The following is a 23,291-nucleotide window of genomic DNA, read 5'->3' as shown; positions in this document are numbered from 1 at the left end:
GGTTGATGGTTGTTAAGCAAGGGAGGGGCCGGCTAAGGTAACTGGCAGACATATGGAGATTGGATTAGGGGTGAGAAAATGTGTGTGGGGGAGTAAGAACTAGAGTTTTCTCATTCCCCTGATGATAGCACTCTGATGGCTTTGCATTGCTCTATTAGATAAATTCCAGAAACTGAAACATGTACTAGAAAATGGTGCATGATGTCATTTTTACCTCCTCCTCTCTCCTCACTGTTTGTCTTTTACATCCTAGCTCACTATATCCCATCTACAGGGACCCACTTTGAGTTCTTTGCTACGTGAGTCTTGGCTAGAGGTTGGCAGACTATGGCACCCAGGCCAAATCTGGCCTACTGCCTGTTATTGGATGGCTTGAGAAAATGTAAATGGTTTTACATTTTCAAGTGGTTAAGAATCAAAAGGATGAGATTTTGTAACTTATGAAAATAATATGAAATTAAAATTTTAGTGGCCGTAAGTAAAGTTTGATTGGAACACAGCCACACTCATCCAATTGTGTGTTGTTTGTGTCTGTTCTCACACTACAGTGACAGCTGAGTAGTTGAGACAGAGACTGTATCGCCTACAGGGCAGAATATATATGTACTATCTGGACCAACAGATGAAAAGTTTGCTGACCCCTGGTCTTGACAATGCTGAGTCTTTCACCCACAATGTTCTTCCCTCTACTCACTGCTGATTCTTCCTCATCATTTAGGTTTCAGTTTTATTTTTGCTCTCTTGAAAAGCCTTTCCTGATCCTCAAATACATCAGAGTATCTTGTTATTACACTCTTAATTTTACTTCATTATATCTTTCATAAATTGTAATGCTACGTCAATTTTTGTGGTGATTTATATAATGCCTGCTCCAACCATTGTAATCTGCAGGAGGATAGAGATCATATCCACCTGTTCTTTGCTATGTCTTGGTCCCTAACCAAATGGCTGGTGCATAGTAGGTGCTCAGTACATATTTTCTGAATAATTTGAATGACTCAGTAACTCAATAAGGGGCTGTTACAGTACTCCATGGGAGAACTAATGAGACCTGAATAAGGCACTGTGAGATGGCAGGAGATGGGTCCTAGAAATTTTTAGAGGATGATATCAAAAGGACATTGACACTGATTGGCTGTGAGGTGTGAGTCAGATGGAGGAGTCAGAGCTGACCACTCACTTCGTTATTGCTGTCATTTATCTTCTCCTTGTCCTTAGCCTAGAGTCAGATGTCAGAGGGAGTTGGGCAGAATTTGGGGTTTTATCTGTCTTGAGCTGTTCTAGGACCACCATAGCTCTTGGACAAAGTCACCTGGGTCCTAGTCCTGCAAATATGGAATTTAATCATGTCTTTTTCATTTAAAGTTTATGTGTTTCAGGTTGACATTCGTCTCCTTAATAAGAATTGTCAGATAAAAGGAAAAATGCCATTTGAATTTTTCATAACCCCCAGCAGTCTGGCTTTTCCATTTGGTCTCAATGATTCTGACTCTCATCTTAATGAAGGCCAAATGTAAATTAAGTTCTGTCAGGCTTAAGCAGCTGGGGTCTCCTATCTTTATAAACGTGAAACATTGTAGGGTAACAAGGTGCAGACTGAGGAAGGTCAAGAGAGTTGCTGAGCTGATGTGGATCCTGACAGCTCAATGTTAATGGGAGGTAATTAATGTGGCTTGAAGGGGCTACATGGAGATCTTCCAAGCTGTCTTTTAACTCATTTCCTCTTTTGCCATTGTCAGCAGAGCAGAAAGCTAGTCATTTTATAGTTTGAGATTTTCCTTGCTTATTCCAAAGTTCTGGAACCAACTGTCTGGAATGTCACAGGATTTTGTTGATGGGTTCAGGAAATATATCTGCTGCTTCTCTCTCCCCTGTCCATGCCCCTGTGCTTCTGTCCTCCTAATAACATACTGGGAAAATGAGGAAATGATTCTCCAATTGGTAGATTCTTTGGGGGAACCTGGGGGTTTGGATAGCTAGAGAGGTGGTTTGATAACTTCCTGCTAGCTGTGGAAGCTGTCACTTGAGTGCTTTGCAGTAGGGACTGCTGAAAAGAAAACCCTGCTGCAGGTCAGGGAAGCTTGGTTCTTCTAGTTCTTTCTGTAACATGAGAGGCTGGACAAAGCTAATTTTTAAAACCTTATTTGGCCTTATTTTGTCACTCTTGTTGATGATATAATAACATCTTTTCTCTGTCTTAAACCTTAGTCTAATCTTGAAACTTCATGAAAGATAGACAATATAAGTTTCTTTCCTTGAAATGCCATCATTTAAATAGATGGCAGTATGGTGGAAACTAGTCTTTCTTAGTTAGTTACTGTCTAATTACTATTCAACTGTGTTCATCAGGTCTTAGCAGTAGCACTAATACAAGATATTGAGGAACTTTGGGAGATATAACACAAATCTATAGAAAAAGTACAGGATTTGGAGCCAAACTTGCATTTAAATCTTTCTGTACCACTTACCAATTGTGGGATCTTGGACAAGCTAAAATCAACTTCTCTGAGTCTCAGTGTGCTGAGCTATAAAATGAGGACAATAGTATCAGTCTTGTAGAGTTATGAGTTAGTGAGATATTTGTAAAGTGGCTTATATAGTAGATACTCAAGTAGTACTTTATTTTCATTATCATTGTGTTTACAAGTGCTTGTTTCTACTGATGGGCATTTCAGTAACATCCTATCACTAACTGAGATAATTTTAAAGACTAAAATATCTTATTTCATGGGGCTGGCCATAATGAGTGATATGTTTTTTCCTGTTAAGGAAAATTCTAGAAACCATCATCAAAGTTTCTAGAGACAATCATAGAAAATAGAGAATAGAAGAGCACAGAACATATTTTCAGAGTCATTCATTTATTTGAATCACCCACATCCTATGTGTAATACCTATTCCAAAGGCAGCCAACTTCGAGCTGTAAAGCTGATCAACGTGCTTGAGTAGCTGCTACTTGTTTCCCTTGACATTTACCAATGCCGCCAGTCTCAGAATGTTTTTACTTCACAGGAGTTATTTTATTTAATCTTTACAGCAGTCTGTGGGACAGATATTATCTTTTTGTATTGCCAGATGAGGAAACTGAAGCTCAAAAAAGTTAAATAAGTTACTCGTGGTCTCATACTATGTAAGCAAACCCATGTCAAGAGCCACACCATTAGCTCTGTTCCCCCATCTGCTACCTTATGGGAACCTGTGCGCTTTCAGTGTGGAAATCCAGAAGTGGTCTCTGCCACCAAGAAATTACAATCTAGTTAAAGAATAAAGATACAGAGCAACCAAGCAGTAAGAGCAGAACAAGAAAATAGAAAAAAAAAAAGAGCTAAAGCATATGTAGTGCTTGTTAATACATCTGGTACTTTTCTAAGCATTTTACCCATGATAATTCATTTATTTCTCACAGCTACCCTATAATTATTGTCTTTTTCTTTTCTTTTCTTTTTTTTTGAGACAGGGTCTTGCTCTGTCACCCAGGTTGGAGTACAGTAGCACAATCTTGGCTCATTGGAACCTTTGCCTCCCAGGCTTGAGCGGCTCTCCCACCCCAGCCTCCTGAGTAACTGGGACTACAGGCACACACCACCATGCCCAGATAATTTGTGTATTTTTTTGTAGAGATGAGGTTTTACCATGCTCAGGCTGGTCTCAAACTCCTGAGTTCAAGTGATCCACCCACCTCGGCCTCCCAGAGTGCTGGGATTACAGGTGTGAGCCACTGTGCCCGGCCTAATTATTGTCTTTTACAGATGAGGAAACAGGCACAGAGACTTTAAGCAACTTGCCCAAGGTCACTCAGCTAATAAGTGGCAAGGCTGGGATTTGAACTTTGGCATTTCACATCCAGAGTATGGGCTCATCACCATTTTGCTCTACTGCCTCTTCCAGCGTTTGCTTTGCAGGCTTTGCATAAACTAGTTGAGGGAAGAAATTTGTGGGTGATGGCTTCAGGAGGATCTGAGGGTGTGAACAATGGTCAGTAGCTTCATTGTTTCATTTAAGAAATACTGAGTGTCTCCTGTGTGAGAGGCACTGTGCTGGGCACTGGGGTTGCCAAGGTGAATGAGTGGGACAAGGGCCCTGGGGTAGGCTTCTGGGAACTTAGAGTCTAGTGTAGAGAGGCAGAAAATAGACACACACAAAGTGATTTTGTTTTCTGGAAAATGCTACGAAGGAAAAACACAGATGAACAGATTTGGCATAGGCGAGTGTGGGCCTCTCTTGGGAGTTTTTATTTGACCTGAATGATGAGATAGGAAAGAGGAGCAACAGATTCACTGTGGGGGAGGAAAGCACCTCATGAGATCAGCAAAGGAGGTCAGCTGGGCCAGGAGGGTATGAGCAAGGCACAGAGGCGTAGGAGGGGGTTTGGCGAAGTGGGCAAGAGCTGCTGCATGCAGCCTTGAGGTCAGGGGCAGGAGTTTGAGTTTTATTCCAAGAGCAGTGGGAAATGGTTGATGGGTTTTAAACATGGGTGTGACACAGTATGTTTTATGACTTTAAAAAAATCATTCTGGCATATGTGCTAGGTAGATAGTAAATATTTGTATAGCAACAACAAAATTCATACTGTTTTTTTATTATTATACTTTAAGTTTTAGGGTACATGTGCACAGCGTGCAGGTTTGTTACATACTGTAATGTTAAAGGGAAGGAAAGTTAGAAGGCTAATGAACAGTCTTATAAATACATTTGTTTAAAGAAACTATCAGTATGGAAAAAAAGACTGGCCTTATACACGCAAAAAGCCATTAATACTGGTACACTCTTCATGGTTGGAAGAGTTTGCTACTGTTTTAGCACAATGCTTATGCTTTTATTACTTAGTAATTTTCCATTCAAAGCTTGTAGTCATAGCTAACCTTTCTGGTTGACAACACTTCATTATTGAGCAAGGGATTTTTTTTTTCTTTTTGGGCTTATTTTCCTAAAAAGCACCATGCTAGGGACTTCACAGGCAGAATTTCATCTCTGCCCTTTAGTGACACAGTATAATAGCGTGCTGTTTTACTGTATCTGTGTGGCACTATGAGGAAACTAAGACTCAGAGGACTTAAGTAGCATCCCCAAAGCTACACAATAGTAAGTTATAGAACCCAGATTCTCACCTAGTCCAGTCTGCCTCCAGCTCCTGGGCTCTAACTATTGCCTCTCACTGCCTGCTTTTAAAGGACACTCATTTCTTCCCACCTGCCAGGGCTACAGGCTGGCAGACCACTGGCTGAATCTGGTCCCCAGACAGGTTTAGTTTGACCTACCATGTGCTTGGAAAAAAAAAAAAATAAACAATTTTAAATTAGTTTCCAATATTTAAAAATTGAGAAATTTTGTCTGAAAATTCAGATTATTTATTTTTCTGAATAAATAATGAAAGAACTTGGCAATACAGGGTCCACACTTCCATGCGGAAGGGATCAGCTGGAGCTGAATAGGGGCTGCCTTCTTAGAAGGGGTCAGCATTCTTCATTTTGCAGCAGTCCCCACCCAGCCTGCTGCACTCATTTACTTTTTCAGCCCTACCCCTCTGAGCACTTGAATTTGAGACTTAGGCTGTGGGAATTTGTTCAAGGAATCTGTCATTACGTTTCCTCTAGCAAGTGCTTAGAGAAATGGAAAGGCATTCCAGATGGCGAATTTCTTGGTCCAGGGCTCTCATGATTCCATGCCCGTATTCTCTCACACGTCTGGGTCTTTGCTCAGGTTTTTCCTTCTGCCTGGCAAGCTTATAATAATTTCTTCCTTCACCAGGAAAACTTATAATAATAGTTCAAAACTCAGCCTTCACTGCCTCCAGGAAGCCTTCCTTGACTTAGTGTTGATTTAGGGTCCTACCCTCTGTCCCCTGTGGCATTCTATGCTTATCTCTACCCTAGAATTTATTGCATTACATTGTGCTTTATTTATCTCAGTGTCTCTAGCCTCTAGAGCACTGTTTAAATTATAACATTAATAACTTAGTATATATTTTGATGGGTGGATGAATGAGCGGATGAACTTATTAAATCATCTCATGCCATTTTTGATTGCTGGGTGCGTTTGTCCAATCATTTCATTCCAAACTAAAGGTTCACTGCATGCCCAACATAAGTTAATTTTCTCTTCCTCATTGTGGAAAATGAGATTTGAGCATTACTGTTCCTTTCTATCCTAGAGCTACCCCTTGGCTGCAGTCCTGTTACCTGAGTCACAGCTTATTTTGTATGCAAAGTGAAGGCTCTAGACTGAGACAGTAACTCCTCTGGGCCTCTCCACTGTGTCTTTGGACTCCTGTGATGGATACCACTTTAAGTTGCTCCCTTCACCCCCCAGGAGAATCCAAGACTCATCTTCTCAATCAAAAAGCCTTTCTTTAGAATGTTTATACCAGGGCCCTGTATATTGGACCAGATTCTTCCCAGCCTTTGAGGAATGAAGATGGTATTGTTAGCTGCTGTTAGGGCATGTGTTGTGGATTTTCTCTCCAGGGTGGGTACTGGACTTGTAACTAAATACACGGAATGTTGAGGCTGATGGCTTGCCTTCGTCTACCTGGACAGTGAATCCTTTCCTTATTATCCTGTATTTGCATATTTGATTTATACCAAATATGTGTTGCATTCTTTTAGTTTTATAGTCCAGCAAAGTAATTTTTAAAAGGCAGACAAAAGAAAAAAAAGTTATTGGCAAGATACCTTGTAACATTTAATAAATGTCAGCCATTATTATAATACTTTTAAAAATTTTACTTTATGGCTATGGCAGACTTTCATAAATATTTCCTTTATATGATCTATGACATGACCTTGTGGGATAAATATTACTACTTCTCACATTTTACAGATGAATACAAGCCTCAAAGAGACGAAATGACTTCTCTACAGGTATCAAATCTTGGTGAAGGTCCTTTGGGCTTAAACTGGAGCCAAATGAAGTCCCTTGGATCTTAATGAAGGTCCTTTTGGCTCTAAATTCTGGTGTATGTGTGTGTGTGTGTGTGTGTGTGTGTGTGTATGTGTGTGTGCTATTCTGCTGTACCATGTTTCTTCCTCATTTGGGTTGGTGGATTTTCAGCTCCATAAAAGCATGGGCCAAATCTATCTCTTCATACCTTACTGTTTTATATCCCCAGAGCCAAACACAGTGTTTGGCATTGAAAAAATACTCAGTAAACATTTACTAAATGAATTCATGTCCCCTGGCCAGCCAGGAGCCAGCCATGTGACTGTAGTGCTGAAGACCACGTGCCTGGCTTACCTGTTGCCAGTCTTCCTGACGGCTGTGCAGGGATGTTGGCCACCTCTAGGAGTCATTAGTGTAACCAGAGAGGTGCGAGGAAGGATTGTGAAGTTAGGCTTGCTTTATGTCCGCATGGTATGATTCTGTGTCAATCAAAAATTGAACAACATTATTTTCTCACAGTGGCTAAAATGGAAGTCACACTTACTGGAGGAAAATACGGTCTTTATAGAAACAACACTGAAAAAGACAATGCATTTAATGTGTGTTGTGATATAGTAACTCATAGCACATAAACTGTCAACTTGGAAATCTAGAGGCTCAGGGTCAATGGATGTCCACTGATGCAAGGAAGGTGGCAGGCTAGAAGTCCAAAAAGATGCAAAATGGTATTCTTTTGGAGGAGTAAGTAAATCTCATTTCTCTGAACACCTGGGCTGTTTTACTTTCTTTTTTCCTATTATCCAAAGTGACAATAATTGTTCTGTTATTGTGGGGATATATTCATTTAATGAGTGAAACAAACTTTTGTCTGGTAACTGCTATGTACTGTGCCTGGTGATGGGGAGGAAAGGAGGAAGCCAAGCTCACCCTTTATCTCAGGGAGTTCCCATATCTAGTACCAAGAGCGAGAGGCTGTGAAAGCCATTACCCGCCCTGCCACCCCCGCGCCATGTTTTATTATCAAAATTTCAAACATACAAAAAAGTTGAAAAAATTTTACAGTGAATACTCAGAGCCATCACCTAGAGCCTGCCATGGACATTTACTGTCATTACTTTATGACTTATGTTGTTTCCATCTGTCTGTTCCTCTACCCAGCTTAAATTTTTGGAATAAGTTGGAGGATTGTTACACTTGGGAAGGCAGTTTGAAATATTAAAAGTTGTTTACATTTCTGAAATATTAAATAAGTTTCAGTTAAGATATTGACCTTGTTTTATTGCTATGTACATACATGGCCAACACCTGTACTAGACTTTATTAAATATCCACTGTGTGCTTTTAAATCTTCTATCCCATTTATTCTTATGAACATCCTATGAGGTAGATGTTATCACTTGCTTTGCAGATGAAGAAGTTGAGGATGGAGGGAGTTAAGTAGATTGCCACTTATCAACTCTATTACCTCTGGCAATGTTGGAATGCAAACCCAGGTTTCTGACTCTAAGAAATGAATTTGAAAAATTATTGTAAAGATTAGCTGGTCAAACACCAGCCTTTATCACACAGGTACCCCTGTCTACAGATAAGACATCACTGGAGCTTACCTAAGTAAAGCAAAGCAAGCAATTAGAAAATAAGAGCTCTCTTATTTTGCTGATTTAATTATTCATTATTTTCTTAATAATGACTTTATTTTTCCATCATTTTTAGTATTATTACTTCACTTTTATTAGGGAAAGCCACTTCTGATGGTTTAAGTTAAAAATCCCAGGTAACACATTTGTTTGGCATATAAATTTTTAAGGTAAATATGAACTCTAGAATAAAATGTTATCAAAGTTATTAAAAGTTTAGCTGTTCAAAGTTAGACTCAAAATGAAAGAATCATACTTGAGACTGGGTGAGATCTGTTTCCCACCACTACGCAAACCCTGACCCAGGGCCTCTTTTGTTTGTGTTCCAGCACATTATAGTTACCTCTCCAAGAGCTGACTTCATCCTCTTCTTTGCATTCTCCTGAGGTATTTATAGTGAGAAAGAATGACTAAATGATGGAATGAGTTCCTTACCTCTTCTGAACCCAGGGGTCCTGGAAGTGCTGACACAGCTAAGACCTCCCTGGAGGCTTGTCTGTTCATCCAGAATGGCCACTCTGGATTCCTATAAAGGCTCCTGTCTCTCTGAATCCTCCCTGTATGGAGAGTCTATGGATTAGATAAACTTGTGAGTGTTCAGTAATAAAAACAAGCCTGATCTCAACTCTGTGGCCCTGTCAATACCCATACCTGTGCCCTCTTGAAAAGCTACATCAGTGTAGCTTCTAGGCTTGTAATCTGAATGATCAGTGTCTTTTGGCTCAAAAATGCAAAGTGAGGGAATATTCAGAGGAAATTAGAGAGCTGCCTAAGTGGCTCTATCCTACCTGGCCTCTGTTTCTCATTATGGCTTTGCTAAAGGGTCTGAACCGTGGCATGGACGTACATTTTTTCTCAGTAACGCCACATATGTAGAATATTGATGCTTACCCAAGCAAAGCAAAACAATCAATTAGGAAATACAGTCTCTCATTTTACTGATTAATTATTCATAATTTTATTGATAATAAGGACTTTATTTTTCTATTATTATTATTATTATTATTATTATTTCACCACTGATTCGTGAAAATTATTGGTCCTGGACTATCACCAGTCCCTGTTCTGGCATTTGGGAACAACCGGTGCATGTAAGCCCTGAAACTCTCCTTCAGTGCTGGCATTCTGTGAACCTGAGAGAGATGAGAAGAAAACCAGGGACTAGAGTGAAGCCTGCTGAAGTTGTCTTGGCATGAGGCTGTGTGGCTTGGCTTTGGCTGGGGGTCACAGACAAGCCCACGGACCTGAGAAAGAGAGTGAATCACTGTGCAAGTATTTATCGAGCACCTCCCATGTCCTGGGAAGCAGTAGCTGGAGAGTGGTGAAGGAGTACTGAGTTTGGAGTTCAAGTGGCCAGGGCTTTCCCCCAGGCTTTCTACCTATTGTCTGCATTATCTGGGCAATTCAGTTCACTTATGGGCCTTAGTTTTCTGTCTAAAAAATTGTGTTGATGTACTATTATGTATCAGAAGGTATTTGATAAATTGTAGAATGCTGGTGGTAGTGATAGATTTTCAGATGATAGTGACAGAAAAAGTTGATTTTTGGAAAGAAAATTAATGAGGTCTGTTTTTCATATACTTACCTTTAGAGGCAGGTAAGAAATCTAAGAGTGAAGGGAAATGGAATTCACATTGTTTGAAGGGTAGGAAATTTAAAAAATAGTGCTTTTTAATTGTCCAGAAGACTTGGGGAGAGGGTATTATTCCTGTTTGAGTAGATGGGAACAGTCTGAGAGACACTTACCTCATGCAGCTACTGAGTGGGTAGAGCTGGGGCCCAGCTCATATCTGACTCCAGCCTGTGCTGTTTCTACAGCAGCTCAGAAACCAAAGTTTAGGGGAGCAGAGGAGCTGGAGACAGTGAATCCATCCCGAGGCCCCCCTGAGTAAATGCTTCCAGGGCAGTTCCACTTGCACTATTATTAATACCTTACAGGGTGTCCTTCACAGATTCCTCAGAATGATGGCTGTAAAAATGGGTGTGTGTTTTAGAAATGAAAATATTGTGGTGCTAACAAGTTCCTGCCAGAGTTGTTCAAGGATGTTCATTCATTCAGCAAATATTTATTGAAAATTGGTTTTGTTCCAGATACTTTGTTAAATATTGAGAATATAGCAGTAAAGAAAACAGAGTCGCTATTACCACGATGCTCATATTCTAGAAAGGAGATAAGAGATAAAGTCACAGTACAGCATTAGTGCAGTGTGGGGACTTGGGTTACTCTAGAAATACAGCCCAGTTAGGATCGAGGGGCCGGGGGAGGTAATATGTAGGTTGTGGACCAGTGGATGAATTGGAATTGGATAATAAGCAGTTGAGGTGAGGCAGTTTGTAAAAGCTAGTCTGGTGGCAGTCTGAGGAAATGAGACCTCCGTGGGGCTGCAAATACAGTATAGTGAGAGCTTAGACTGCAAGAAGCTCTGTGAGTCCGTCAAAAGTTCCTTTAAGTCCCTTTTATATAGTCCATGCTATTAATTACAGGATTCTTTGCGGGGGTGAAGGGGGACCTCATGGGATGGAGCCAGTTCACCCTAGCCACAATCAGAGAAAGGTCAGAAGCTATTTGTGACACTTTTCCCGACTCTTCTATCTCAAGGACCTGGACCTGAGAACTCCGGAGAAGATGAGCTTTGAGTACTCACGTCCTCCCTGGGCAGACAGAGCAGCGCTCCTCATTTCAGTTGTCTCAAGACTAGACAGTGTGCCTGAGAATAAAGCAGTGAATTAACCTCACTTGTCTAAGAGGGTGGGACTGAATACTAGACAGGGCCCTTTCCGCCCCTCTTGGGTGGTGAGGGGTGGCGTGTGACTCAGAGACAGTGACATCAGCCATGACTTCATTCATCTAGAGGAAAGACAGTGTGCAGACCACGAACACGGCTGGTTTCTGTCCTCCCTTCTTGATGCTTTGTCTTGCTGGGGACGTTGTCATGGTCCTGCTGTTGTTTCCCACACATTTTATTCATGTCTCGTGTTTAAGCTGTTCTTTTTCTTCACCCCATTCTTTTTGGTCTTTTTGTTCATCTTTTGCTTTTGTCTTTATTTTCTTCTTCTTTCTCCTCTTCTATTTAATTTTTCTCGTTTGATTTTCTTTCCTGTACTTCTTCTCTTTTGTCTCCATTTTCCATTCTTTCCATTTGCTCTGTCCTTTCTCCTCCCTCTGTGTCAGAAATGTATACAGGAACACATCCTCCTGCCTCTTATTTCTTCTCTCCTCTGGGCTTCCCACTAGGTTATTGCTGTCCTAACGTTCCTAAAACTGTGTTCACAAAACACTCTCCACACAAGGACTGATGGTGGCTCCCATTCTTTTCTGACCCAAGTATCTAATACAAGTCCAGATTTACCTCTTACTACATCTCAACACAGGTCTCTCAGACTGACCTTCTCATGGTTCCTTCTCCATGGCCATGGATGCCGCTGATGCTCCTGCCTGCACTTTTACTCAGGCCATTGCCTCAATGTGGACTGACTTCCATCCCATCTTCCTCAGTCTTTGCCTTCCCTCTAAACACAGATCTGACATTGCCTCCTAAGTAACCCCCTTACTTAACCTCCTTCCCACAGCACTGTCTCCTTCATGATCATACAGAATCCATAGTTTATAAATTATGTATTTTAGAACTTGAATTATTCTGTACTATTTATACATTCTTCCTGCATGTTTCATATGCACAGATTCTTTGTTCCACCTAGCCAGTAACTAACCTGAGGATAGGAAGTATATTCCTGCCTTTCATCTTCTATGAGCATACCTAGCACATAGTTGGCCACAAACCAGGACTGACAGACCATTTTTTGCACAATCAAGAAATATTTTACTTGAAAAGTAGTTATTTGATGCTAATTCTGGGGAGATAGATGAATAAATTATAGTTCTTTCCTAAAAAAACAGCTAAGGGTCTAGTAGAAGAGACAGGCGCACACGTAATTTGAGAAGAACAAGGATTGTGGAGGAAACTAATGTTCACTAGGAGTGTACAAGGATGGGCACATGAACATGTATAATCTCACTGAATTGAATTCGGCTAACAATCCTATGAGTTAAATGTTGCTACAAATGAACAAAGTGAGACTTATAGACATTAAGTGACTACTAGTCAGAAATAACACCACTAATAAGTAGGAGAACCCGCATTTGGACTAAGGTATGTCCGACTCTAAAGCCCCTACTCTTTCCTGAAGAGGGAAAGATGTAGTGAAAGTGACATTCTAAGTAATAATAAGAACAATCATAGGTAAAAAGTGCTTACTATGTGCCAGGTGCTGTAAACAGATTACTTGTATTTGTTCATTTGATCCCCCATCAACCCTATGGCATAGGCACTATTATTGTCCTCAGTAATTTTTATAGGATGAGGAAATTGAGATAAAGTGTAGTTGAGTAGATTGCTCAAGGCCACATAGCTACAAAGTACTAGAGCCAGGATATTCACTCTTGCATTCTGGCTCTGGAGAAGAGGCAGCAGAATTTAGTGAGGCCCTCTGCATAGAGTAGCATATTGCATGATCAGAACTGCTTTTGGACCAGTCTGTTTGGAGAATCAGGGACTGTGGAGATGCTGACAGGTGAAGGTGTTGAGAGGTGAGGCTAAAGAGGAAGCCAGGAATCATCACAAAGGACCAGTGCTCTCCTCAAGGACCCATGACAAAACATGCAATTAATGTTCCTAGAAATATTTTCTGTGAGGTTGGACCATTAGGGATCCATCATAAGGAAGAGTTTAAGTTGTGATCTTATTCTACTACTTGAGTTGTGAAGGAACTTTTGAGTTGTGGCGTTTGTCCATGCCTGGCAGGAAATCACAGTGGAACTCTGCAACAGTGGTGTAAATGAACAAGTAAGGATGCACATACCCAAATAGACTACAAAGAAATGCCAGTTGAAACAGTAAAGTACGCCTGTCCTTTACGGGTTGGAGATGATTAAGTTTGGGTTGAAGGACATTTGGGAAGAAAGAAGAAGGGGCATCTGTGTGAGCCAGCTTGGAACAGATGCCAGGTTATCCTCAGGTGTCCCAGAGCACTCAACATTTGATGGAGCACTCTCCCCACTGCAGCCCCCCTCTCCGTTGGTACTTGGCAGCAATTCAGTGGTGCTGCACTGACCTGGGAGTCCAAGCCAGGAAGTGAATGAATCCATTTTCCAATTAAAATGAAACTTCTCCAAAGGACCTGCTAACCCTGAGAGAAGAAATTTATCTTCCTGGCGGTCTGGCTTGCCTAGAATATGTCTCTGCTCCTGAAACAGACTGAGAAAAGCCATTAGCTTGAATGAAAAAAGAGAAACTGGGACAGTTCTTATTCACAACCTCATTCATTTATCCATTCATTCCTTTTATTTCTGCAGACTTTCATTTGGCTTCTACATGTCTGCTCATTCATTCATTTATTCGTTCATTAGCTAACATGACTCATCATCTATAGATCAGAGAAAATGCTGTATCCTAGGAGTAGAGATATTTAATAAAAAACATAGCTCTTGCCTTTGAGGAGCTTTCAGTCTAGTGAGAGAGACAGACAAATGAACAGATGATGGGAAATGCAGTGATAGGGATATTCACAGAGTACTATAGGGGCATAGCATAAGAGCATCTAACTCAGCATAGGGATGTCATGGGTGATTTCATGGAGTAGGAAACACCAGAGTTGAGTCCTAAATGTGTACACACATAGACATATACATGCTATTGCTTCTGTTTCTCTGAAGAACTCTAATACAGGGTGATGAGGTGGGCACCTCTTCATGAATTAATTGGGAGTTGAAATTAGAATGGTGGTTGAATGTAAGGAATGAGAGAAGAAGTAGAAGATGACTCCTTTGGTAGCGATAGAAGATGACTCCTTTGGTAACTGAATCAACTGGCATTGGAAATCGAGGAGGAACACACTTGGGGGAAGACAGCAGATTCTGTCTTGGATGTGTTGAGTTGGAGGTGCAGTGGGACATCCAGGAGACATGTCTCAGAGGAGAGTTTGAATTAGAGTTTGAGATTTGGCATGTTATTCAGCGTGTAGTTGGTTGGAATCACAGGAGTGATTGATATTTCTCAGAGAGCATGGGAACAGTGAGAAGAACATTCGGATGAGGTAAGATCCTTGGGGAGCATCAACATTTAAAGAGCAGCTAAAGAAAAGAAGCCCATGAAGGAGACAGAAAAGCACTGGTGAGAAGGGCACGAGAAGGTCCCGGAGAGTGAGAGGTTGAGGGAAGACTTCCTCATTTCTCCCCTGGTCCCAGTCTTTGACTTTCTTTCATGTCTGCTCCAAGACCTGTTCACCCTTTCCAAAGCCTTCTCTTCCTATTAGGACTGTCTCCCTCTCTCCCATAGATGGTACCACCCACAAGGCATTGCTTGACCTAGGTCACTGTGGCATCTCTCTCATCTCCTTCAATAAGAAATGCACTTCTGCATTATATTATGTTTTAGAGAGGCAGATGACTGAACTCAAACATTGGGCTGGGCATTAGCGATGCAAATTTTGGTCTGACTTTCCATTTACCCGTTGTGTGGGACCTGGGAATAATCTTGGTCCCTTCCTGGGCTTTAGGTTCATAATCTGCAAGCATAGTTTTCTGACTTCTTGCCTTCCTGCCTTGAAGAATTATACAGGTCAGATGAGATCATGCATGTCAAAGTGCTTTGAAAACTGTGAAACTCTGTAGCAGAAGAGTGAATCTTGTTGACTTATCAGGCACTTTATATTATTTCATTTAATTCTCACAGCATCCTTGGGGGAAGATGCTAGGAATGTGGCTTTGAGGAAACTGGGGCTTAAAGAAATTAATTTACCTAAAGCTACACAGCTGTTAAGTGGTGAGGACGGTAATCAAAATCAGGTCTGCCAGACTCCAAAGTTCTTAGACCCCATCTACTTCAGCCTTGTTTTCCTAATACATACAGTGGTGTCACACTCCTGGGTGAAGTCAGCCTTGCTGAATATGATGAGTTTTCATTAAAATAACATATTTTGTGGTTGGGAAATCAACTCTAGTGTGGATTATAAGTTTTTCTTTTCGTACAAGAAGAGCAAAGCCCTCCAGGGGGAGCAAAGTCGGGGAAAGGGATACATATAAATCCAGTTTTTGAAAAATAAATTATACAACGGAATTATTTCATTTTACAACTAAATTCTATGATGTTACCGTTAAACAAATCCTTATCTAATGGGGATAATGTGTCTTGTCTATTCAGATTTTTGTTTCTTGGGTCTTTTTCGGCAGTGACATAAATATTTATTCCACTTGATCTTTAGGCCTCTGCTTGCATCTCTCCCCGGAAGCCTTTTCTAGCCTCCCCAGGTCCCAAAACCTTTCCCTCCTCTGAGCCCTGTCTGTGATTACTCATTAGAGGCAGATATATGGCCACACACAAAATATTATAATAATGTTATGAGGCTGACTCATCAAACCTTGGTATCAGGCTTGTGTTATTGTCATATATCATCTTATTAATTATCTCTTCCTTTGTGTACATCTTTCTCTCGAAAGGACCTGGCTTTAGATTTTCTTATATCTCCTGAAACTCTGCATGGTTTTTTTTCATGAGTTAGACTTGGCTCTTGCCCTTCAGAAGTTTGTCATTTCGAGGTGGATTTAGGCATATGAATGAATAATTAGGATACAGCATGGGATGGAGAGATTCACAGAAAAGGTGACATCTGAGCTGGATTTGAATCAAGGGCAGAGGTTTGATAAGGGGAGAAGATGGGAAAGTCAATTCAAGTAGAGATACCAGCTGAAACAGAGGCCTGGAAATATGAAAGTGTAATGTATTTAGGAAAGTAAAAGAGGTGAGAACCGAGTGGAGGGTGTTAGGAGATGAGCCCAGAAAGTCATCATCATAATGATCACAGCCAAGTTGGAGCCAGGTTAAGAGTCCTGAGAGCCAGACTACAGAGTTAAAATGGGATTCTAGGCCATGAGGAGATATCGCACCGTCTTTAATAAAGGAATGGAATGGGAAGCTTTATGTTTTTAGAAAGATGCCTCTAGTAGTGCAGACCTCTCAGCTTATCTGCCTATCTGACTTGAAATATTTCTGATGTTCTGTCTCTGTGCATGAGAGTTTGAAACACACAATTGTTTTATTCATTCTGAGAAGTTTCTGGCTGGGGTTTATGACCTACTCCATGCTTCTAGCATCATATTTCTTTTGAGAATGACATTGAAGATTACGTCTCTTCCTGAAACATCTTTCCTCTCTGGGCTGTTGGCCTGTGCCCTAATTTGGAGTCTTGAACATAGAGTGAGGATAAGGTCTTGCTCTTTCTTGGGTAGTTGTGCTGGAAAACAACAGCATGAGTACTTGGAATGTGTAGGCAGTACTATTTATTGAGTGGGGAATTAGGGAGCTGTTCCCTCCCTTTTATTTACTGCTCACAGCAGATAACCCAGATAGAATCCCTTTGCAATTACATAGTAGATTACTTGGATAATCCTTTGTAACTGGTCATGCCTATCTTCTCATGTTGCCCCTCAACCCTGGTGTCATTGCAGTAGCTGCCTCATTTCCCTCACGAGTTCCCTCGGTGTCTAGAAGCAGCAGAAACCTCACAGCTCCCCTGGAGTGGGAGGGAAAGGGTGAAAGCTACTTCTCTCTGTCCTAAGCCTGGCAGGGCAGCTGCAGCCTTGAATCTTGGACATACTGCCCTACCTCCGCCCTCTGCTTAGACCCACAGCTGTGTGAGCTTTGAGTAGTAGCCTTCTCCCAAGAAATGCTGTGGTTTGATGAAGTAATAGATAATTTTTTCTTTTTTTTTTTTTTTTTTAAAAAAAGCTGTTCTCTTTGGTTGCTTTAAGCTGAGGGATTGCTTATCTCAAAGGATTGTTGTTGGAATGCAGAAGGCTTTTGTGCCAAGTCATATAACCCAAATCACTTTTCTTTTTTTCTTGAAAAGACTAGTTTTTGTTAGTTGCCTGGTAACTGGAGGATAGAAAGACTTAACTCGTTCAGCACAGAGAGCTCCTAGTTTGAACTCTATTAGGCCATCACCTAATGAGATACATCTGAAGTTGGTGTGTGTCGAGGGCCTGCTCCTTGCACTCTGTAATCCGTGCAACGTTGTGCATGGGAGATGATAAGTACATAGGAGTTACATGAGCTGTCCAGGATTGAAATTGTACGGAAATGTGCTTAGAAGGGCTTTTGTTTGTCTTTTCTTCTGTAAAGAGTGGCAATAGCTTCCATTATGACATTTCCAAAAGGCCCAAAATCACACCTCTGATTGGACTGGGAGGTTCAGGGTGGTAACTGTGGCATAGTGGAAGGAAAGAACATTTACTTTAGAGCTGGAAACCCTGTGACTTTGGGCTAAGCCCTTGTGGTCTGACCCCCAGTTCCTTAATGTGTGAGTATTGTGTATTACCTACACGCCTCTGCACCACTCTGTAGATTAAATGAGAACACTGTTGTAAACTATGGAGGACTTAGAGGATGATCACTGTGTCCTAATGCAGGCCCAGTGGTTACAGGTAGAGAATTAATTCAGTAAGATTGAGGCCTTTGGCTGGAATTGTATGGGCCAGAGAGGAGGAGGGACAGAGAGTTTTTTCTGCAGAACTAGACTAAAAATCTATCTATGGGGGTAATGTGCTCTTGGCCAACATGGCATTTGATGAAAAAGCACTTGTGAATCAGGTAGCCTAATATAAAAAACTGCGTGGGGCTGGGCACGGTGGCTCCGCCTGTAATACCAGCACTTTGGGAGGTTGAAGTAGGTGGATCATAAGGTCAGGAGTTCGAGACCAGCCTGGCCAACATAGTGAAACCCTGTCTCTACTAAAAATACAAAAAAAAAAAAAAAAAAGGCAGGGCATGGTGGCACGCACCTGTGGTCCCAGCTACTCGGGAGGCTGAGGCAGGAGAATCTCTTGAACCTGGGGGGCAGAGGTTGCAGTGAGCCGAGATCACGCCACTACACTCCAGCCTGTCGATAGAGTGAGACTCTGTCTCAAAACAAAACAAAACAAAACAAAAACAAACAAAAAATACTGCATGGGATCCTCACAGATGCCTGCTGGCATCTCAAGGTAAGGGATCAGGCTTCTGGAGACATTTCCTCTCATCCAATCCTTATTCCTCTTTGCTGGCCTATCTCCAGACTTTTCTTTTGTGGAGAAAGCAGGGAATACTGCTATCTTCCCTTCCGAGACCATGTGCATCCTTAAGAGTACCTCAGACTTCCCACATGTTATTTCTAGTTGCTCATCCCACAAACATTTGTTGAATTACTAGACAAACTGCTCAACTTCATCTTCCAGTTCCTCTTATGTGACGAGTGCTTCAGAGCTTATAGAGGGCTTCCACATGTGTCATCTCCTTAGAGAGGAGAGGTTGGGCTGGGATCTCCAGCTTTGATTGGTGACGGTTAGTGTGGTCTCAAAAAGAAAGAATGCCTGGACTCCTTGCTCCTCCTATTCCCAGTGTCTCTTTTTGGCAAAAGGCTTGAGTTCTTTGTGACATTCTACTTGGGTTCCGTTGTCCCACAGTGGCTGTCTGTGTGGCTACAGGCTAAAAGCTGTCGTTATGTAATGTCTTTAATGACCACACACAAGATCTAAAAGAAGTAGTTTTTTTTTTTTGCCTGAATTTAAGAAGATCATTGTGCTTTGGCTTGAAGCACTGGTTGTTGCTGCGGTGGTTTGGCGGTTCATATCTGGTCACTGGCCTTTGATTTCTGGAACCTTTAGAAAGAGGCTGCCTTTTCTCCTCTCCCTGACCACTGATTGCTGAAACCACAAGACATATGGAAATAGATTTCAGGGACTAGCCAGAAGGCATTCTGATAGTTTGACTCACATAGTTTCAAAGGCTACCATTTTCTGACTGTGGCTTGTTAGACCCTATACAAAGATACTACTAGTTCTTAGCTGTGTTAGGAATATTTAGTATTGCTTGATTTAACATTAACATCTTAGAATGGGCATTCAAAGAGAAGTTTAGGGCAGGTCCCTTTCTAGACACAAGCTTTCACCTAGATGTTTAGGAAGTTAAAACAACAACAATAACAGAGAATCAGCTTGATACTTTGCCTTTTAGATCTGAAGTCTTTTGATATTGTTTTGATAGGGCCAGCACTTGGGATAGTACCGTTTATCTGCTGTAAATAGATGTTGGTGTTTATATACTAGTGTTAGGGAAGCACTACGTAGGAGGAACTCACAGAATTCTGATAAAGGCCAGTTGCATATAAAATAGGTATAATAACACCCAGGACTTTTGTGTTGCTCTAAGGAGATAACACATGTGGAAGCCCTTTATAAACTGAAGCACCCCTCACATAAGAGGAATTGGAAGGTGAAGCTGAGCAGTTTGTCTAGTAATTCAACAAATATTTATTGAGTTCCTACTGTGTGTTACCCTGCGGCAGGTACTGAAATATGCCTCTTTTGGGACTTCTGCATTGTTGCCCTTAGGTTCCCAGAGATACTCCTATGCTTATAATTCCTTTTATAGCTTTTTGGAGAGGGAGTAATAGAAACCGGGACATGGAAAGTTACCTGGATGGTAGGAAACCTTTCTTGCTAGTGCCTCTGTCTTCTTTACTATTCTGTTTTTGAAATTCTACCTCTTCAGGTGTTTGACGGAAAATGGCCACTTCATGCTTTTCAGGTTTATCTCACCTCCATTCATAGGCAGAAGTGAAATGATTCCATTTGGGTCCTGATTCTAAGTTCTTGGGAGAAGAAATCTGGTTGGTACAACTAGGTCACATGTCTAAACCTGGTCCAACCAAGTGCTTGTAGTAAGGGGATGAGAGTTATGTAGTTTCTACTTGGCAGCTGAGGGTCCTCTCAGTTGGGGTGGAGAAGAGGAGACAATCATCCAATATCATGGTGAACATGACTGACAAGATCCTTGACCTCACAGAGCTTATAGTCAGTCTGTCAGGAAAGAAAGACATTTGTATTAGTCTGATCTTACACTGCTAATAAAAACATACCCGAGACTGGGTAATTTATAAAGGAAAGAGATTTAATTGACTCACAGTTCAGCATGGCTGGGGATACCTCAGGAAACTTACAATCATGGCGGAAGGAGAAGCAAACACGTCCTTCTACATTTGGTGGCAGGCGAGCGAAGTGCAGAGTGAAAGCAGGGGAAGCCCCTTATAAAACCATGAGATCTTTTGAGAACTCACTCGCTATCATGAGAACAGCATGGAGGTAACCACTCCCGTGATTCAGTTACCTCCCACAGGCTACCTCCTATGACACTTGGGGATTATGGGAACTACAGGTCAAGATGAGATTTGAGTGAAGATACAGCCAAACCATACCAACATTACACAGATGATTGTGGGGGTGATACGGGTTGTATGACAACTAGACCTAAACTAACAATATGACTTACCTGCTTTGATTTCCAGGAGATCCTGGAAACCCCCTCAAGGAATGGTGGTGGGTAGGGTTAACCAAATGAGGGAGGGGATGATGTTGATCCTGGGAGGGCACAGGGTGGTGGGTGAGGAATGAATGTTTTAGGCAGAAGTGGCAAAGGAAAGAAAATGCCCAGCAGTAAGAAAAAACCTGGCCATTTTGCAATACAGAGAACCAAATCTTTAAAACGTACAATGGCTTGCTTATGTGGCCATTCTCTTTGACTTAGACTGGAAGTTCTTTGAGGGCAGGGACTACCATCTTTTTTTCTATTGCCTTTGGAACCAGTTGGCATGCAGAGAATTTTATATGGCAGGGGACATTTAGTTTCATTGGGCAGTTTCTGAGTACAGCTTCTTTCCAGCTTATATCTGCTCTGAAATCTTATATGTCCATCACCATTCACTGGGAAGATGGATTGCATACCTTACAGGGTGTGCTTTTGATGTGGTTTGGCTGTGTCCCCACCCAAATTTCATCTTGAATTGTAGCTCCCATAATTCTCTCATGTTGTGGGAGGGACCTGGTGGGAGATAATTGAATCATGAGGGCAGTTTTCCTCATGCTGTTCTCGTGGTAGTGAATAAGTCTCACGAGATCTGATGGTTTTATAAGAGATTTTCCCTTTCGCTGGGCTCTCATTTCTCTCTCTGGTCTGCTGCCACGATTGTGAGGCCTCCCCAGCCATGTGAAACTGTGAGTCTATTAAACCTCTTTTTCTTTATAAATTACCCAGTCTCAGGTATGTCTTTATCAGCAGTGTGAAAATGGACTAACACAGCTTTCTATCCTTCCAGGTTGACAAAAAGGGTTTTAAGGGAAATTATGGTCGTTTTTGGAACGATCAAGAATTGTCAATTTTTCTTTCCTGTATAAGTACTGCCTTTATATTATTCCTATCCCCACCAAGCTCCTGAACAGATGTTTCAATTGGCATTGTTGGCTATGCTTTTGTTTTGAAAAATTTGAAACCTTATTGAAAGAGGAGATGGTAGAAAAACCCCCTAATTGATTCTAATATATATTTAATTTGGCAGAACTTGAGAGAGACTTGCTGGGATAAGGCGGGACATTTCTTTGATCTCCCAGACTTCTTATCGTGGAAGGCAACAGGTGTCACAGCACGGTATGTTAATTACAAGTTGGATTGTGTTTGCGTTCTTCCATTCTTGGATGTCTGTATATATATTGCTTTCTTAACTCTCTTTGACTGGATATACTGTTGGTACATCTGCATGTGATTTTGCATACTTGAAACATCTTGAATCTGTCTTTGACCTCCGCTGCACATGCCCAAACACTATTGTTCCTAAGAGCCCTGGAATGTGAGTATCCAAGGTGAAGACCATTCATTAAAATTGGTCACATTTGAAGGAGATGCGAAAAATCCAGAGTGAAATGTGGGTTTTTCCAAAGGCACTTTTTACATGATGAATAAAAGGAAAAAATACACACACACACACACACACACACACACACACACACACACACACACACAGAGTCATGCATTCCTTAAGGACAGGGATACATTCAGAGAAATGTGTTGTTAGGCGATTTCATTATTGTTGCAAACATCATAGAGTATACTTTCACAAATCTAGATGGTGTATTCCGCTACATACCTAGGCTGTATGGTATAGCCTATTGCTGCTTGGCCACAAACCTGTAGAGCATGTTATTGTACTGAATACTGTAGGCCATTATGCACAATGGTACTTATTTGTATATCTAAACATAGAAAAGATATCATAAAAATACAATGTAAACGATAAAAAATAGTATATTCATATAGGGCACTTACAATGAATGAAACTTGTAGGACTAGAAGTTGCTCTGGATGAGTCAGTGAGTGAGTGGTGATTGAATGCAGAGGCCTAGGATATTACCGTATACTTCTGTAGACTTTATAAACACTGTACATGTAGGCTACACTAAATTTATTTTAAAAATTTGTTTAATAATGGTCCTTTGCTTACTGTAGCATTTTTTACTTCATAAACTTTTAAACTTTTTGACTCTTCTGTAATAACACATCTTAAAACACACATTATACAGCTGTACAAAAAATATTTTCTTTGTATTCTTATTCAATACGCTTTTTTCTTTTTTTTTTCATTATACTTTAAGTTCTAGGGTACATGTGCACAACCTGCAGGTTTGTTAATTATGTATACATGTGCCATGTTGGTGTGCTGCACCCATTAACTCATCATTTACATTAGGTATATCTCCTAATGCTATCCCTCCCCCCTCCCCCCACCCCACAACAGGCCCCAGTGTGTGATGTTCCCCTTCCTGTGTCCAAGTGTTCTCATTGTTGAATTCCCACCTATGAGTGAGAACATGTGGTGTTTGTTTTTTTTTTGTCCTTGCCATAGTTTGCTGAGAAT

At 41.1% G+C, this 23,291-nt stretch overlaps 1 protein-coding gene across 22 annotated transcripts in view; it reads left to right on the top strand.

Moving 5' to 3' along the window:
* Positions 1 to 23,291, top strand: part of FGGY (FGGY carbohydrate kinase domain containing) — a 456,399-nt gene that overhangs the window by 54,167 nt on the left and 378,941 nt on the right. For all 22 annotated transcript variants that reach the window (XM_055235132.2, XM_063613860.1, XM_063613861.1 and 19 more), the window contains one exon: positions 21,939 to 22,027. In XM_055235132.2, coding sequence (XP_055091107.1) covers positions 21,939 to 22,027 — 89 coding nt within the window. The remainder of the gene's footprint in view (positions 1 to 21,938; positions 22,028 to 23,291) is intronic.

Source organism: Symphalangus syndactylus, chromosome 19, assembly GCF_028878055.3.
Source record: "Symphalangus syndactylus isolate Jambi chromosome 19, NHGRI_mSymSyn1-v2.1_pri, whole genome shotgun sequence".
Classification (NCBI taxonomy): domain Eukaryota; kingdom Metazoa; phylum Chordata; class Mammalia; order Primates; family Hylobatidae; genus Symphalangus; species Symphalangus syndactylus.
This window is presented reverse-complemented; position numbering and strand designations above follow the sequence as displayed.